Source organism: Penicillium griseofulvum (genome assembly GCF_001561935.1).
Source record: "Penicillium griseofulvum strain PG3 chromosome Unknown contig_95, whole genome shotgun sequence".
NCBI classification, from domain to species: domain Eukaryota; kingdom Fungi; phylum Ascomycota; class Eurotiomycetes; order Eurotiales; family Aspergillaceae; genus Penicillium; species Penicillium griseofulvum.
The window spans coordinates 1,765,815-1,783,201 of NW_024467454.1; the positions used below are offsets into that span (position 1 = coordinate 1,765,815).

Here is a 17,387-nt window from a genome sequence, read left to right on the forward strand (position 1 = left end):
TCCGTGGAGCCCAAGAAAGAGAATGCGCGGGTCTCGGCGAGAGCTGATGCAGGGGAGGATGAGTGAGGAGAGGGGAACGCGAACGACTCCAAAGGGAATATATAATGGTTATATGATGTATAAGGATGAGAATGGGTTATAGTGAAAAGGGGAAAAAGTTGAGATTTTGACATTTTCTCGTGAACGTTCTTCATTCTGGGGTATTTCATCTCCGGCATCCCGGGGGTTAGATCCGAACTGCTTCTGTTTATAGTGTGAATAGTATCAATCACTTTATATTTCTTTGGGTTTTAGATGACTATTTCAATTGTTTTTTGGTGTTCTATATCATGTTCTTTTTTTTTCAGATAGATGTTAATTCCAAGGTGGTGTTCTGATCTACAAACACCCCGTGGAGGCGGCAAGAACGGCGTTGAATATTTTCACGTTCATCTTCCAACATCTTTAATATTTCCACATTTTACTCATTTTATAACAGCCATGTAGATAAAATGTTAGAGTGAAATGATCATCTATTAATCTTCTATTTTAGCCTAATCACATATATTCCTTCCAAGGTTGTCTTCTTATGCCTCATCGCCTATCACTCTTCCGGGTATTTTAATATTATCAGCATATAACTTCAATATTCCTGGAAAATTAAGACAAATTGTAAACTATTTCAGGTAAAATAATAAAACATATACAAACTACCTAAGAAAAATAAAGATATCTTGAGCTCTGAAGCTCTGGGCACATAGAGCCCAAACCCCGATTTCAATGTCCCGTCACATTTCGGAGCCGAGGGGGGAACTAGTTATATATTAATAGAAATATTAATAGAACATATAAACCGGATTCTGAGATAATTACATGTATCTTAATATATACAACATACTGAAATATTCAAATCCCTTGTATTGCCTGATGTTGATGACGTCCTCCACTCTCAACGCCCAATACCTTGAAAATGTCACTCGACGATCTTCTGATCTTCCATACAATATGTTGTAGATCAACTCGTTCATTGAAATAAAGTTGAGAGTATTCATTAGATTTAAACAGATATAGGATAATCCTTTCCATATCTGTCAATTAATACATGAGTATAACTAAAGTCTAGAGATCTGTGTAATATCGTCAATGTACAATACCGCAAACGGGGATAAGAAGTGGATATGCAAGTAGAATGACATAGATACAAACTTAGAGCCTTGGAAGATACATAATCTGTGATCAGGCAATAGACTTGCGACTATAAAACACGTTCCTTCCCTGTGTAACATCTCTTTATATATTCCCATCCATCATCCTCACTATTCTCCCACATATTAATCCTAATCCTATTCAAAATGTCCCCAATCCCAGAAACCCAATGGGCCCAAGTCGTCGAAAAGAAAGGCGGACCACCCGTGTACAAGCAAATCCCCGTCCCCAAGCCCGGCCCCGATGAAGTCCTCGTGAAGCTCCGATACACCGGCGTCTGCCACACCGATCTCCACGCCATGAACGGTGACTGGCCTCTCCCCGTAAAGCAGAACCTAGTCGGCGGTCACGAAGGCGCCGGCGTTGTCGTCGCAAAGGGCTCTCTCGCGCAGGGAATTGAAATCGGCGACCACGCAGGCATCAAATGGCTCAACGGCTCTTGTCTCGCATGCGAGTTCTGCAAGACCTCCGATGAGCCTTTGTGTCCCGATGCTCAGTTGTCCGGATACACCGTCGACGGAACTTTCCAGCAGTACGCTATTGGTAAGGCGGCGCATGTGTCGAAGCTGCCTAAGAATGTCCCGCTTGATGCCGTTGCGCCTATTCTCTGTGCTGGTATTACTGTCTACAAGGGTCTCAAGGAGTCCGGTGCGCGTCCTGGTCAGACTGTTGCTATTGTCGGTGCTGGTGGTGGTCTTGGTTCACTTGCGCAGCAGTATGCTAAGGCTATGGGCTTGCGTGTTATTGCTATTGATGGTGGTGATGAGAAGAAGGCTATGTGTGAGAAGCTTGGTGCAGAGGTAAGTCTTTTTCCCTTTTTAGACTTAGGATTCGTGCTAATATACTATTCAGGCCTTCGTCGACTACAGCAAGAGTACCGATCTCGTTGCTGACGTCAAGGCTGCCACTCCCGACGGTCTCGGTGCCCACGCAGTGCTCTTGCTTGCTGTTTCTGAGAAGCCTTTCCAGCAGGCTGTTGCATACGCTCGCTCTCGTGGTACTGTTGTTGCCATTGGTCTTCCCGCCCATGCGTTCCTCAAGGCTCCTGTTTTCGATACCGTTGTCAGAATGATCAACATCAAAGGCAGCTATGTTGGTAACCGCCAGGATGGCGTTGAGGCTGTTGACTTCTTCGCACGTGGCTTGATCAACGCTCCTTTCAAGACTGCTCAATTGAAGGACTTGCCTGAAGTGTTCAAGCTCATGGGTATGTTTCAAATATTCCGATTATATGATATTGACTCTATACTAATATATGCAATACAGAGGAAGGCAAGATTGCCGGTCGCTACGTCCTCGAGATTCCGGAATAGATGCACCATCATCTATGCATAGAATTTGAGCAACGAGACCCAGAAGAGACATTGTGAGAAACGAGAACAAGAATTGACATAGCGACGGTGTTTAGCCCCGGTGAAAGGGGAATTGGCGGCAATGAGAAGATAAATTCAGAAGGTTGAAACTTGAAATTTCCACTGAGAAGGGCTTAACTTGTAGCCATTGATATGATTGACACGAACAACAAAGACCTCATATGAGGAAAGTCCCCCAAACCACATCTATCTATTAGGATCCTTTTCTAAAGCCCCCTCATCCTCGGGACTAATATTGGTCATAGGCCCCTTAAACGTCTTCCTCGCATGAAGATAGTAATAAACCAAAGCCCCAACCCAAAGACTCCCATTGATAACAACCGTATAATTCATAGTTTGCGCTTCAAACATCAGCAAAAGCATCCAGGATCGTATGGCATAAAACTCACCCGACGGATTAGGCCCTTCGGAAGGAATCATAGAAAGAACAATAACAAACACCATGTAAATGACCGCAACCCAGCCAATAGGCTTACTGAGATACTTACCGGTATAAAACTCACCGGGGATGAAGCGATCACCGCCCCATATCAGACGCGCCAGGATGGGCGTTAGCCAGGCGAGGTCATTTCCTGCCACGGCGAGCGAAAATAGGGCGTTTGAGGCGGCTTCGTCGATTAAGCAGAGAAGGCCGATGAGTACTGAGGCGATGACTACACCGCACACCATGCGGACGGGTTGGTAGCGCGTGAATTTGCGTTTGCTTACTTTACTGAAGAAGGAGGACAGAGGTAGGGCGTTGTCGCGGGAGAAGGCCCAGCTTTGGCGGGAGGCGGCTAGGACCTGGACTAGATTAGTGAGTGGTTCTATGATTTGGGTCGGTGGTAGGTGGTAGGTGGTTAGGTGGGACTTACAATGCTCAATCCCATGAAGAATTGCACGACCATCACCACGGACATGAAACCCAGTGCACCATTCTTGCCGAGGACGTCGTAGTATATCTATCCAGATTAGAAGTACGTTCCACAAAGGCCAACAAACACATGTAACAAACCTGAGTCATAGGCTGACCGAACTTCGAGTTCAAAATCCCCTCAATATTCCTATCCATCGAAGCCGCAATAACAGCCAACGAAACAAACCCAAGAAGACCACATAATCCAGCAGAAGAGATAATCCCCAATGGCACAGCGCGCGCAGCATGCGTCGCCTCCTCGCTCATATGCACGCATGAATCGAACGCACCGATAGTCCAGATGGGCGATAGCCATGCCATGATGAATGCCCAGCCGGTTGGCCAGGCAGTGGAGTTTTGGATGTCGCCGAAGACATAAGAGCCCGGGTTGACTGGGGGTTTTGTATTTGATTTTCCGATGGGTAGGGCGATGACTGTTGCTAGCACTAGAGCTATGTTGAGGAAGATACAGGCGGATTGGATTTTCGGCATGACGCGGGCGAAGAAGATTGCGATGAAGCCGTGTGAGACTACTGTTGCTACGTATGTGCCGTAGATTATTGGTCGTGTTGCGGACCAGTTGCCATCTCGGGCGAGAGAGATCACTGAGAGGAGCATGTTGGCGAATCCATCTGGAGGTGTTAATGGGGGTTCCTGTTTGGGCTTGTATATGGCTTGTCTTACAGTCAATAGAGCAGATGCCTCCGATTAAGCCGAGGGTATTACTGTATCCGACGAGGAAACTGAGTGGGTTCTTCCATTTCTCGGATGCGAAGTAGTGTGTCCAGAAGTAGAGGCCGCCTGCTGTGGGCATGGCGGATGCCAGATCGGCCTGGTAGGGATTAGTTTTGTGGCTAGGGTTGTAGATGGAGTATATCATACCATTGCCAAGCTCACTATAAAGATAAAGCAGCTTGCAACCAACCATCCTGTTCAGTGAACATATTAATACTCGCCAGAAGTATACTGAAAAGAATTGCATACCCTAAGCAATTTGTCAGTCGATCTCAACATGCTTCAGTGCGAGGAGTATATTACCCAAACCATTCCCACAGGACCAGCAGGCATTGAAAACGACAACGTAGTCGCAATGGAAGGCAAAAGCCCCATAATACTAAAAGCGACAGCGAATATCTGAAGCGTCGAATAATGGCGCCGCAATTCCTGCTTGTACCCGAGTGTCGCTATAATCAGTCAGTGACAAACGATCTCACGGTTACATTAACTCTGCCAATAAGCAGGACATACACACCTAGCAGCTCCATATCCCCGGCCTGGGGCTTAGAGTCATAGGTGGCCGTCGATTGACGCCTCTTGCTTGTCTTCGATACCACTTTCTCCATTGTATCATCCATCGCTGTCTACTACGTGTAAAGAATATAGAGGGAAAAGAGATAATAAACAAGAAAATAAATAGCCAATGCGATCAAACGCGACTATGATTTATGGAAATGAAGAAATCGGAACGAAAAGAGGAGATATAAGTAAAATAAGCACCGAGTCGATAGATAGGACGTGCATTATGCACAGATATTCCCAAAACTATAGATATCATCTTGAAACGTCCTGTTCCGAGATACAAAGGGCCAGATCTATCTATGTAAAATGCCGGTGTATGACACAATCCTCATATCTCTCTTTTCAAGGAAGATCGGCCTAGGATGCCAGCCTAGTGAAGCGGGGAAGCATAAGTACAACATTTTATATGCGTTCCCTTTTAGGATTCATCCCTTGCTGCCTTTTGATCGGGCATAAGTCCGCCAACTGTTTGGCAGGTTGTTCAGGGGATCGGGGTAATTTCCACGGCACGAGTCAATATAGACAGGTTTACCATGGCCAAAGGGATCTGGAATATTAAGTCCTAAGGTACCTCAAATGTATGACTCTACGCAGGCAGACCTCCAAATGCACGTGTTTACCCAGCTATTTACATATATTGTAGTGCATCTTTCTGTTTAGTGATGTGGGATTGAGAAAAATATGCAAGGGGAGGAGGGTATTTCAGCAATTCGTGTGCCTTGCATTAATGTCCCGCAGCGACGGCAATCAATCAATATTTCAACGTCCAAGGAATCCTTGTACAGTAAGTATATCGAGGGATCATATCTAATTGGTATTCACACTCAAATGCTTAGCAAGAGCTGGCAAGGTATAGACGACGCCACTAATTGAAGTGACCACGTATATTTTAATGAAATACTAAATGAGAATCGTACTCAGGTTCACTCCAACTATGATATTATATTTGTTGGTTATAGTAGTCTCTATCATAGAGTTATGCATCCATGTCACCCAGTGTAACCATGACATCTACGTGCGAAGCACCCTTGTAAAAGCGGCGGGAGACCAGTTAGGAAAGAGATACACGCAAGCCTGGAAACTAGCACGGAGTACAGGGTGGGGAAGAAGATAGGAAGGCGTAAGTATACCCTAAACAAGCATGGCGTTGAGAGTCCCTGCACAGATAGCTCTCGCTGATCCGAGTGGTCGATAAAGGAAGAGATAGGAACGTGCAGGATGTAAGCCTTTGCTTATCTTGCGTTACGTTTAGGCCATAGCGACCTGGAGATATATATACTCGTTGGTATTCTTTTGAGATATGCCGAGTATGGGGTAAAACAAATTGCGGAGAAACCCAACTACTACTTCCCACTGGAAGATGATGTCTATAAGATTCAAACGTGTTTCGTTTACACTTCATAGACCATGTATGAAAATCAAAAATGCAGAAAGCAGAACATAAACAAGAAGGCAGACCCAAACAAGAGAAAGGCTAAATATACATTCAGATCAAAGACAAGAAAATGGACGTGAATTCCAAGGTATCATAATCTCAAACCGCGCCCGGCCCAGGCCCCTTATGATTCGACTGATCTAACAGAAGGGTGGGTTTGATATAGTCCTCATCGAGTTGGCGGAACCAAGCCGCATGGTCGCCTGTAGCACCACCAGAAAACAGACCCCGCACCGCATCTCGTGCGGACATACCTTGGTGGGTAGGCGAGACGCTGGTTGATGCCGCTGCATGGGTGGGTGGGGCCGTCGGAGGGCGGGAGGGTTGGGAGGGGGATCGGCGGAGACGTGAGGATCCACTTGCAGCGGGTGGGAGGTCGTCATCGGAGATGCCCTCGACGTCGAGGTCGAATTCGTCGGGGTGGGCGGGGTCGCCTGAACGGCTAGGACCTGAGGGTGGGAGGCCAAACTCATCGTCGCTGCCTTCACCGGTGCTCGGCCCAGCTGCGCCGTTGAGCAACGTCGCAGCCGATTGGCGGTCGCGCCAGGACTGCTCTTTGTTGCTGTATGCGGCGGAATACATTCTCGTATGGGTATATGGTGGGCTTGGGCGACGACTGTTGCCGCTGGAGTAGCTGTGTGTTCGCTCCCCGACTCCAGCGCGTGGGGAGGTGGTGACCCCATCCAAAGGTATAACCGAGTCAGCACGTCGTGGGGTGTATCCCAGGCTCGTGCCGGAGCGCTTGTAGTAGGTGCCGCCATGGGTCACCTCGGTGTCGAATTCATCATCCGAGTCAAGCTCTTCGACCACACCCGTTCGAATGCCCAGAATCTCCAACATGCGTGCCGTGGTACCACCAAATATGATGACAGTTAGCACCACGACAACGAGTACTGTCGCACGAAGTGCGGGGGCGTTGACTCCTGATAGACCAGCTGCTAGCGCAACACCGACGGCACCACGCAATCCAGCCCAGAAAAGCATCGCTTGATAAGCGAATGGCAGCTCGTCGGCAACTTCCACGCCACGGCGACGTGCTCGATACCGGAAGTACCAATTAATAGCCTTGGAAAGCGGGAACACCGCGAGGTAGCGAGCAAGGCAGATACCAAACACTGCCACCATGATGAACAAGGGATTGAACTGGAGGTTAGGCTCCACGAAGAGGTCAAGGCCGAGGTAAATGAAGATGAAGTTCTCTGAAAGTTGAGCCATTACCTGGAATAGGTATTTGGTGGTCAACTGCGTGCGACGCGACATGTTATAGTAAGCGTAATGTTTGAGGGTAATACCACAAAACAAGAGCGAGACAATGCCGGATAAGTGTACGCCATTGGAGAAGAAGTAACTAGCGTATGCAATCAAAATGATCAAGCAGCTCTCGATCTTGGGCAAGCGCCGCACGAGGGTGTACTTTAGACCCAGTGCGGTAGCGATTCCAACCAGCATTCCGACAACCATGCTACCAAAGAAGACGAGCAAAAAGAGTCCGACAGCCTCAAATAGATTCAGGAATGTCAAAGAGCCAGTCGTGCCTGTCTCATGATATCTCTGCGCCGTCTCGAAGAGGACAATGGCAATGGCATCGTTTAGGATCGACTCGCCAAAAATGATTGTATAAAGCTTCGGCTCGACCTTATAGAGGTTGAAGATGGCAAGGATGGTGACCGGATCCGTAGCGGAGAGGGTTGCACCGACCGAAATAGCTTCGACAAAGGAGATATCCAGCCCATTCATTGGGATCCGTGTCCATAGGTACAGCACGAGACCAAGCACGATCGCGGAGATGAAGGTACCGGCGAACGCGAACGTGAGAATCGTGCCAATATGCCGGAAGAAGTTCGCCTGGTGGAGCTCATAACCGGACGCGAGAATAATCGGAGGAAGGAGGAGATTGAAGAAGAATTGGTAGTCGAAGGCGACGCTGTCTTGGAGCGTGGAGTCTGTGAAACGGATGAGTAGTCCAACGAACATCCCTAGCGACCGTTAGCAAGTCCGTACCAATTAGCGCAGACCGAACGAAGCTTTGTATATCTCCATGTCATGTATGCGCCACTCAAAGATGTTGCCTACCTGCAAAAATTGATAGGACCGTCTCATGGACAGCTTGGATCTTCCTTTGTTGAAGGATGTAGCTCGTAAAGAGGGCGAACATCAACAACATGATCATAATAAACAATGCCCAAGAGCTCGTGATCTCCTTGGACCCTGCCTCGGGAGCATCTATAGTTCGCCATATTAGTTAAATTTCCGAATCTGAATAGCGCCATCTTGCGACATGAGGGAGGGATGAGGGGGTGGGTTTAGGCACGCGTACCATCGGGATCGGAGTCTTCAGCGGCTCGCCCTAGAATAGAAATAGAGATGTTAGCTTGTAGTTCAAACAGGAAATTAAAGTGCGGCATTCAAGACCACCGATCGGAGGGACATACGAAGCAGAGCGTGTAGGGCATCGTTCATATATTGGCTAGCCATCGCGGCTCACGCCTTAAGAGGTATCAAGGACCAGTGCGGACTTGCAGTTCACTCCCACAGTGAAATTGAGATGGCAGGACCAGGCGCACATAATCCTCGAAGAGATGGAAAGAGGATCCAAGGTAGCAACAATGTCGAATTGGGGTTAGCAGCGATAGGACACGGACTGCTTAAGTTGCATCAGCCCTGGAGAGGGACAGATATGAGGTCAGGTACGGAGTTGTACAATACAGGATACCACAGGGCTGGCTGGTGCCAAATTGGTGGTGAAACTGGAATAATACAGCGATAGTGTAAGATTGCGTCGTATTGCATTCAAAATTACACGTGGGCCGAATGCCGCGCAACTGCCAAGAAACCGGTGGATTCAGGCAAAATCCACAGGCACAAGGGGAAATACATTGTCATTGTTTGATATGAATCACCCACATACTACAATATCCTCTTCGGAATCCCTATGTTATAGACAAGGGAATTGCCTAAGAACCAAACACACATCCATATATATACATTGAATCCAACGAATGTTTTTAGTATCTAGAAACATATCCAAGTCTATCTCGACCCATCCGAAACCCTTCTAGTCAACCACGCAGCCACCAACGCAGCACATCCACCAAATCGTAGCACCCAGCCCACACTATCATCCCACGGCTCCCCTCTTGGCTTCTGAGATGCCTTGAAGATAGCACTGCAAACAAGACTAGACAGAATCTGCGGCAAAGAAACAGCCATATTATGCAATCCAAGAATGATACCCGCCTGTGCAACATCCCCACCGCGATGATTCTTCGGGTGTCCATGCTCCACATCGTTCCCATCGATGTTGGCATGTTGACTACCCTCGTCCTGAGCCTCAGCTCCATGTTCGCTATAGGCGGGTTGAGATGTGCGATGATTTCGTCTAGAAGGATCAATCCGGGCTACCTCCGCCGAGATCAGAGCGAAAGGAGCCCACAGCGCCACAGCCCAAGAGATACCAACAAGACCTACAAACGCGGACCCGGCTTGGTGGGAGTAGATAAAGAATGTGCTGAACATGCACAATGCGAAGAGGAGATGAGAGAGGAGCCAGACTCGCGGGAGAGTTAAGCCTGGGATGCGCAGACGTGAAAGCCACGTCGATTTCCCTTCGGTTTCATTTTCGATTGAAACTGCATCGAGTAGAGGTTCGGATGCATTGCCTGTTGGCAGACTTGAAAATGATAGTCTCCTTGCACCAGACTCTGCCTCGTCATCTGAATCTGCGTCTAGAGAATCCCGTTGCGAAACAGACCCAGGAGGTGGTCCATATAATGGAACCACGAAAAGAGGAAGTAGAGTATTGGAGAGGAAAGAGATGATAGCATAGACAAGGAGAGCTAACGTCCCGACGCGAGTAGCATTTTCCCAGACCTTGTCGAGCTCGCCCTCAGATAGATCAGGATTATCCGCGAAAATAGGATTGGCGTACAGTTGCCCGACGTAAGTTGTGGAGTAGTACAAGAATGGGAACCATCCCACCCACGCCGCGATCTGTACCTGGCAGACGCGGGAAATCTGTGTTGGCAAGCTCCGAATGGACTTGATGACCTGTTTGAAAAAGGTAATCACACCAAGCTTGTCGGTCACAGGCTCGTCTCCTCGTGGATCCCGCTCTTTGATGTAGGCACAACTAATGGCAAGGGTTACACTCAGAAAGGCCGAGGCTAGTACACACAGGACCTTGAACTGGGTATTCCCCAACCAAGGGACAATCTTCGGCAGGTCCATGTAGCCAAAGATATACCCCAAGATGTTGCCAATGCCGACCATACGACTGGCCCAGGCATTGGACAGCTCCTGCTGATGGGTGGGGCAGTTGTCGACGATGAATGCTCTGATTGCAGCTTGCACTATAGGATGGCAATTAGACAAGCAACCATAAACGAGAAGATGGAATGCGAACCGGTATTGATGGCAAAATCAAGGCAATACATGAAAACCGTTGCCATGATGATGATAGCAATCTTAGACCCTGAGGATGTTGATTCAACGCCAAATATAGACAGAACACCTCCTACAATCTCTTTTACCCATGCTAGAGCTAGCAATGAAACGATGGTTGCTGCACCTCCAACGACCATGAATGGTTTCCTCTTACCCCAGGCAAGTCGGCAGTTGTCGCTTCGGATGCCGATGTATGGTTGTACCAGCGCACCCGTCAGGGGACTTGCTATCCAAACAACGGCAAGAAGCGACTTGCTCATCCCGAGGGATAAAAGGTATGGCTGCACCCAGGTCAGTGTGTCGTTTTATTCAATATTGTAGCTCCGGGGCCAAAGAGGTAAGGTGCAGAATTGATATCGCATCATGTTCTGAAGTCCTTGCTTGTACTTACCGATCCATTGCCAAGTTCAACAGACCAAACAATCTGAAGTCTAATAGAACCACAGTATCAATAAATGGCCAATATGCAAATCAAGATAGGATATAAGAAATTCGAATCAAATCATCGTATGCAAAATTACTTACCCACCAATTGATACAGTCAAAAGAAACATGTATAGCGCATTCTTAGAAGACTCATCGGCACCGACATGAGGGCGTACCCCACGCCTATCTGCAGGGCGAGGTGTAACCATGAGAGGCGAGGTCTCGTCGATTGGACTAGGAGCAGGTTTGCTGTCCAATTTCCACATCAGATAATTAAAAGGTCGAGATTTCGATGTGACCAATTGGCACCAACCAGGATTAAGTCATGGGACCCGGTGGTGGGTATTTGGAAGGGCTGGCGCTTATGCGATTTCCAGCTGCTGACTGTAACTCGGGGTTCAGCCGATCTGGGATATGCTTGTTTGACAGTGCTTAGAGCAGAATTTTTCTTAACTTTCCAACCCTCGTGTGTTCGTGGTAGGTAGTGTAGACTGTAGACTGTAGATTGGAGTGTGGGGAAGTAGATACTGTCTGGAAAGATGAGGTTATGCTGGGTGTTGGGAGCCACGCATCGTTTACGGAGTAACAGGTAGATGAAACAAGTTAAAATTCGACAGGGTCCCTCCTAGTCAAAGCGCGGTGTGTCAGATGGGCGATCTGCTTGGTATAACATGTCACAACATATTCCTATCACAACTGCAGGGGGAGTCTACGTCAGCAGCACGTGATATGCCATTTATAGACCAGTAATCCACATCATTGCCGCTAAGAGTACGGGATAGAAGGGAATAGTTGATAGTACAGTTTTCAAGCGTTTTTCAGATTTCAATTCAAAGTCGTTACATGTCTCTGTCTATAGTGTGAGGCATACAAAATAACCTTCCTATTCCCAGCCGGTCTTGATGGACAATGCCTGACGATCCAAGAAGCCAACCCGAATCTTTCCCTTCCCAAGCCATTTCCCATCGAGAGACATCTGGATAGTGGACATCTCTCGTGCCCGTGCCCGCCAGGCAGCATGAAAAGAATGTCTGCCAGCGTAACCCAATTCACGTGCAGGGCAGCCTGGCACCAATAATACACACAATGTTTCCTGTAACCATCGCATAGACCAAAAACCCAAAAAGCAACCAAAACAAAAGGAAATGGACACTGTGTCAAAAACAAGCAAGGACATAACATCCCAGCTATACACGAATATCGCGGTATATGCAAGGCCATCATTGGACCATGTGCGATTAAACAGGAGGCGGTATAAACCCCGAACCAAAGGACGCCTATATGCGCCCTGAACACTCCGAAGAGAAAGGAGAATTGAAACAGTTACTCGGAACAACCCCGGTAAAGAGGATATGAGGTGATGCATCTACCAAATTGCAGTAGGCACACCGTGCTGTGTAATATTCTCACATGTGTTGTTGGAGAAGTTGCGGAGCGATCATGTGTGAACTAGGCATGCCGGTCAGGGCGGACGGCATGCTCAAGGGAGCTGCCATCGACGTCATGTTGGGCATGCTGATCATTGTATGAGCAGGCTCTGGTGGGGACATCTCTTCCCTGGGGGAACCGAATTCATGCGCGTCGTTCTCCAAATCTTCGTCGGTTGGGACGATTGCCTGACCATCCTGTTGCGCTTCGTGGATACGACGATGTCTAGCAAATAATTAGTGCAAGTCGTATAACAAAGGGAATGGTAATAACTTACTGAGCAAGATTATCGGACCTCGAGAAAGCTTTGCTGCAGTAAGGGCAGGGATATGGACGCTCTTGTGTGTGTGTTCTCACGTGTCTAGAACAAGGGTTAGTGGGCGGCTATTGCAACAATCTCACCGGTGCACGGTGCAGATTAGCCCGACCATGGGTGCAAAAATAGAAGTAAGCTTACCTTTTGAGGTGCTCCAATCTCTTGAAGGTTCTACCGCATGACGGGATGGGGCAAGAATGGGCCTTGGTTGGATATGGTCCCAACTCCATCATGGTTGCACTCCTAGCTCTGCGGGTAGGACCAGGAGCGGAGCGCTCCGACCGACCAGTGGTGTTTTGAGCCGACTCGACGGTACCGCTGCTCGGTAGAGACGTCAGATCACCGGATTGGTTTGCTATCGAACCAGAATGTTGCGCATTGTTATGATCCAGGCTCCGTAGCGGTGTGCCATGACGGGACATTTCATGAAGGTCCTTTTGCGGCAGCAGCGCACTTGGATAAGTGCGAGCAAGTTCCTGGGTGGCTTCATCGCTCTCTGTGACTGGGGCGACAGAACTAGAAACTGAACGCCGCAGATCGCTTGGTCTGTGAGCAGCATACGAGACTGATTGAACTCCTGGGGTTGTTGATTGGACATGAGCTGCGCCACTGGGTGTGACAGTACCCGTGCTAGGCGGGATAGATGACCTACGTCTGCGCTGTTTGTATGTCGGGGATCCCTCAATGACGGGATACGGATTTGCCGAGAAGGATCGGGGCGCAGGCTGATAGTGAGAACTGGCCAGATTCGAGGGAGGCAGCTGCATCATAGGGTGATAGGCGGGTCCACTTGAGATATCCGGAATCGCTGTGTAAAGTCCAGTGTCTTCGTTGGCGATATAAGCCGGTTCCGCTCCGAGTCCGACCGAATGCTGTGGCGGGGTGACTGGTTCGAAAGACAGGCCGCGATTGCTGTAATCCTCATATTGCGAAGATACAAAGGATGGCGCAGGGGAGTACTCGTAGAAGGTCGGCATGGAAGAATGGCGCTGATGGGGGCGGGGAATGGGAATTCCGTGGCGATCGTACTGGATAGGGCCGTAGTCCTGTTCACGCTTAATGATGCTCTGGACTAGATTGTTCGAAAGGGGCATCTGTTGGTGGTTGTACATCGGATGCCCAGAGTCGTCCTGGAGTAGAGGGATCGCTGGGGGAGCCATCTGCGGAGGAGGCATTGCGTCAACGGTCCGAACCACGGGGGAGTTGGGCTGGCCATATGTCGTACTTGCGTGGGCAGCGAACGAGTTCAGATTCACTTGTTGTGACTTGGTCAATTGCTCGTACAGAGACTGGGACGAGTCGAACTCAAAGGACATGGCCGGTTCGCTGACGGCGACCGTAGTGGCCTCCTGGTTCATTTTCTCGCGCTTCAAGTCCCGTTCCAGTGCATCGAGAAACAGGCGGTCGTGGGGGACGCCGTACCAGTAGAACACCTTTTGCTTCTTTTGGGTCCGAATGCAGTTGTTTTTGTACAAGAAGTCCAGGAATGGACTCTTGGGATCCTCCAGGACCGCGTCTACACCGGCCTTGAGATTTCGTAGATCCGAGAAAATGCCCTCCTCAAACTTTTTTGAGTTCTTCACTGGACGTCCAAACGCTTGGAATCGAAATGCGAGACACCGGACAATATCGGTACCGGAGATGTGGAAAAGGCCGCTCCTATTGTGACGGGGTGGTCAGTCAGCTTCCCAAAACATCACACGCTCTCAAGTAGGACGAACCAGTAAACACAAGAGACATAGTCGCCTGTGGGAAGCAAGAAGCGCCGAATGAGTTGATCAGGTTGCCAGTCAACGGGAGCTGACAGAAGGAAATATTTCACTGGCCCATGTCAATACATTGCTTTGATGCGGGGGATGCAATCTAGAAACATACGATTATCCACTTGCTGAAGAGCAACTTGTGCATCGTGAGGTAGGCTTCGTTGTGCTTCGGTGGAGAGCATAAAAGTTTCGGGTTTTTGGGGTGGTGCCATAGGGATTGATGCACCTGACTGAGGATACATTTTTATTTTTCTCTGTGAAGCGCACTGTATGGATAATTAGCCCCGGGGAAGAGACCGCCTGATAACGCATGCGCAAACAAAGAGACGATCTGAGTCCAATCAAAATAACCGTCTTTGCGACTCTGCTGAGACATAGCTGCAAGACCTCGGAATCAAACTCACCAGCTGAATGGTTCAACAAAGATATCGGAAGTGCGAGGATCAACGTCGCCAACCAGTTAAAGATATCCGATCGGGAAGTTCTAGACGCGAAAAGAGGAACCAGCCTCGTAGACAAAGAGAAAAAAGAGAGATTGTCAGAGAATGAAACTGGACCAGCCGGTAAGCCTCTTGATTGCGCACAGCGAAAAGAAACGAAAGTGAGGAGGATCTCGAGTATTGGTGAAGAAGAAGAAGGGGGGGGAAGCAGAAGCAGTTCAAGTCTAATAATAATTCGAAGGGAAGCGCCCTGTGATGTCTGACCGGTCATAAACTAGTATGTTATTTTGGGATGATTATTAGTCATAAGGGATGAGAGCATATTATCCCCTGTTATTGGTGTTATGTATGTATTATTTGTAATATATTTGTCTTGCATTGTTATTTACAAGGTATTTGTCTGTCATTTACAAAACAGAACAAGGAATCTGTTTATTCTAGTTCAGGTACCTTCATACTTCAAATGTTCTACTCTACCACCTACAAAATGTGACTACTCTTTGTTAGAAGAATTTAACACAATAGTTTGTCTTTATAGTTAGATATTCAACCCAAGACTCTGTTCTTCTTAACAAAGCGCAATAACCCCCCTGTCTTAATGATAATATTTTTTCTAATGTATCTCCGAAATTGATGATTGGCCCAATCCACATGGTGACCAGGCTGCATAACAAAGTGATAAACATATCACTTACCACATTCAGAGATCCGTCTAGACAAAAACCCGCGTGAAGTCCAACGGGAAAAATAGGTGGATCCTGCCAAGACTCATCAAACTGGCGCTGGGACCTGAAGCACCCGCCTTGATGTTTCAGAATTGAAGTGGGCGCTTACATGCATATTGAAACCCTCCCAGATTTATCCCTACTTTAGTATTTTCTCCGAGCTCTCCGTACTTTGACGGTTGTGGCTTTGGGATCGTCTATCCGGCAATTCCAACTTTGTATTAGCCTAGGATTTCATCTAATAGGAATAAAGTACGGAGTACGGAGTACAACGTGGTATCTTGAAGAATTATGGACTAGGGTGATTCCAAGAATGTTGTATGTCAAGGTTGTACCTGACATTGTCTCTGCAAACCAAAGACAAACAGATATTTTGCCTTACCTGGCTGGTCCACTTTTAACTAGCCAGCCATATCCAAAAGGGAGATGAGCAAAGTTCCAGACCACATCGAATGGATGGATTGACAGGTAACGTAACCTAGGAAGTAGGGCAAAATTTCAAGCTTGGCATTGGATACACCCCATAACGTGTGGACTCGGTGGACTTTGGATTTTTACTCTTTCTGTATGGTCTAGGTTGTAATCAGAAATTTCAATAAGATAGATGGCCTAAAGAGCTTGGTACAACTCCAACATGGTTGCACCACCTAGCGTCCCCAAGCATACAACTTACACAATCATGTACAATACTATCTCTATTCGAGAGATCATCGTTATCAGATCAGCATAGATGTCCATCTATGTGTCAAAATGTCTCAATAAAAGCAAACGGGATCTTGACTAAGTTCGCCCTATTCTGTTGAACCCCCTATCAGCAATCAGACCATATAGAAACAGATACAAATACAACGAAGATCAGCACGTATTGCCGGTACATTTATACGAGATTCCCACCTTGATCTAGCCCAGGCGGAGCCCTACCAGATCGGGTCCGAGAAATGTCCAAATCCACGATTCTCGTATAACCCTCATCAATATAGACTCTAGCTAGAGGTTTCAACTTCGACCAGGGTTCCCCTCCTGGAAAACTAGCAGATACCGATAGGGATAATCAACTAGACCAAATGTAGTAGGTTATTCTATGCATCAAGTCAGACCATCGCACAGGCACCCCGGAGATCAAGCCGTTTGATCGTCCACCCTGAAACGATCTAGAAATTCGATTGAGCCGTTTAAGAAACGTGGGGACGTTATTCCTCTACTCATGCAAGGAACCTCATGCGGAAAATATCTCGACGACTTATCGAGGAAGAGCGGGCGGTTTAGCCCGTCCGCCCCCTGTTCTTGAAAGAGCAGGGAATACGGCGTCGGCAATTATTCCTAGTCCGGTCGACGTTAATGTGTTTTTACTTTTCGGCATTTTTCTTCTTCTATATGGTCAGTTTGTGCGAAGTACTCCGTAGATAAAAGTATAATATTTCCAAGAAACATGCAACAATAATTGTCTCCTTGGAGCGAAAGGGACGGGGTGGAGGTTAAGGGGGGAAGTTCATTCCGGGCTAGCGGCATCGCGGCGCGTCCAAACCGCAATCTGGAATATCTCCGGGGGTTTTTCGAGAATATAGAATTGCCCCTGATTCAAACTATATTGAAGTTTTGCTTATTGGGTTCCACGCCTTTCTTGGCATCCACAGTGGATTCAGCTTTTCACGTGTTCTT

The 17,387-nt window shown here is 47.8% G+C and overlaps 5 protein-coding genes across 5 annotated transcripts; 1 reads left to right on the forward strand and 4 right to left on the reverse strand.

Moving 5' to 3' along the window:
• Positions 1-1,331: 1,331 nt before the first annotated feature.
• PGRI_061340 (zinc-dependent alcohol dehydrogenase) lies at positions 1,332-2,498 on the forward strand (the record flags this gene model as incomplete). The annotated part of the gene is made up of 3 exons (XM_040793848.1): positions 1,332-1,985; positions 2,038-2,392; positions 2,452-2,498. 3 exons carry the CDS (start codon positions 1,332-1,334, stop codon positions 2,496-2,498), a joined length of 1,056 nt encoding a protein of 351 aa, XP_040648703.1.
• Positions 2,499-2,744: 246 nt separating this feature from the next.
• Positions 2,745-4,808, reverse strand: PGRI_061350 (putative GABA permease; the record flags this gene model as incomplete). The annotated part of the gene is made up of 7 exons (XM_040793849.1): positions 2,745-2,899; positions 2,948-3,341; positions 3,413-3,499; positions 3,553-4,085; positions 4,138-4,349; positions 4,569-4,637; positions 4,702-4,808. The coding sequence occupies 7 exons, from the start codon at positions 4,806-4,808 to the stop codon at positions 2,745-2,747; spliced, it is 1,557 nt and encodes a 518-aa protein (XP_040648704.1).
• A 1,478-nt stretch (positions 4,809-6,286) lies between these two features.
• Positions 6,287-8,662, reverse strand: PGRI_061360 (bifunctional K:H/Na:H antiporter NHX1; the record flags this gene model as incomplete). The annotated part of the gene is made up of 4 exons (XM_040793850.1): positions 6,287-8,163; positions 8,261-8,410; positions 8,505-8,534; positions 8,620-8,662. The coding sequence occupies 4 exons, from the start codon at positions 8,660-8,662 to the stop codon at positions 6,287-6,289; spliced, it is 2,100 nt and encodes a 699-aa protein (XP_040648705.1).
• A 555-nt stretch (positions 8,663-9,217) lies between these two features.
• PGRI_061370 (putative sucrose transporter) lies at positions 9,218-11,322 on the reverse strand (the record flags this gene model as incomplete). Its single annotated transcript, XM_040793851.1, has 4 exons — positions 9,218-10,536; positions 10,590-10,911; positions 11,022-11,061; positions 11,156-11,322. 4 exons carry the CDS (start codon positions 11,320-11,322, stop codon positions 9,218-9,220), a joined length of 1,848 nt encoding a protein of 615 aa, XP_040648706.1.
• A 1,140-nt stretch (positions 11,323-12,462) lies between these two features.
• steA (sexual development transcription factor SteA) lies at positions 12,463-14,775 on the reverse strand (the record flags this gene model as incomplete). The annotated part of the gene is made up of 5 exons (XM_040793852.1): positions 12,463-12,709; positions 12,762-12,845; positions 12,942-14,459; positions 14,522-14,621; positions 14,676-14,775. 5 exons carry the CDS (start codon positions 14,773-14,775, stop codon positions 12,463-12,465), a joined length of 2,049 nt encoding a protein of 682 aa, XP_040648707.1.
• Positions 14,776-17,387: the final 2,612 nt, after the last annotated feature.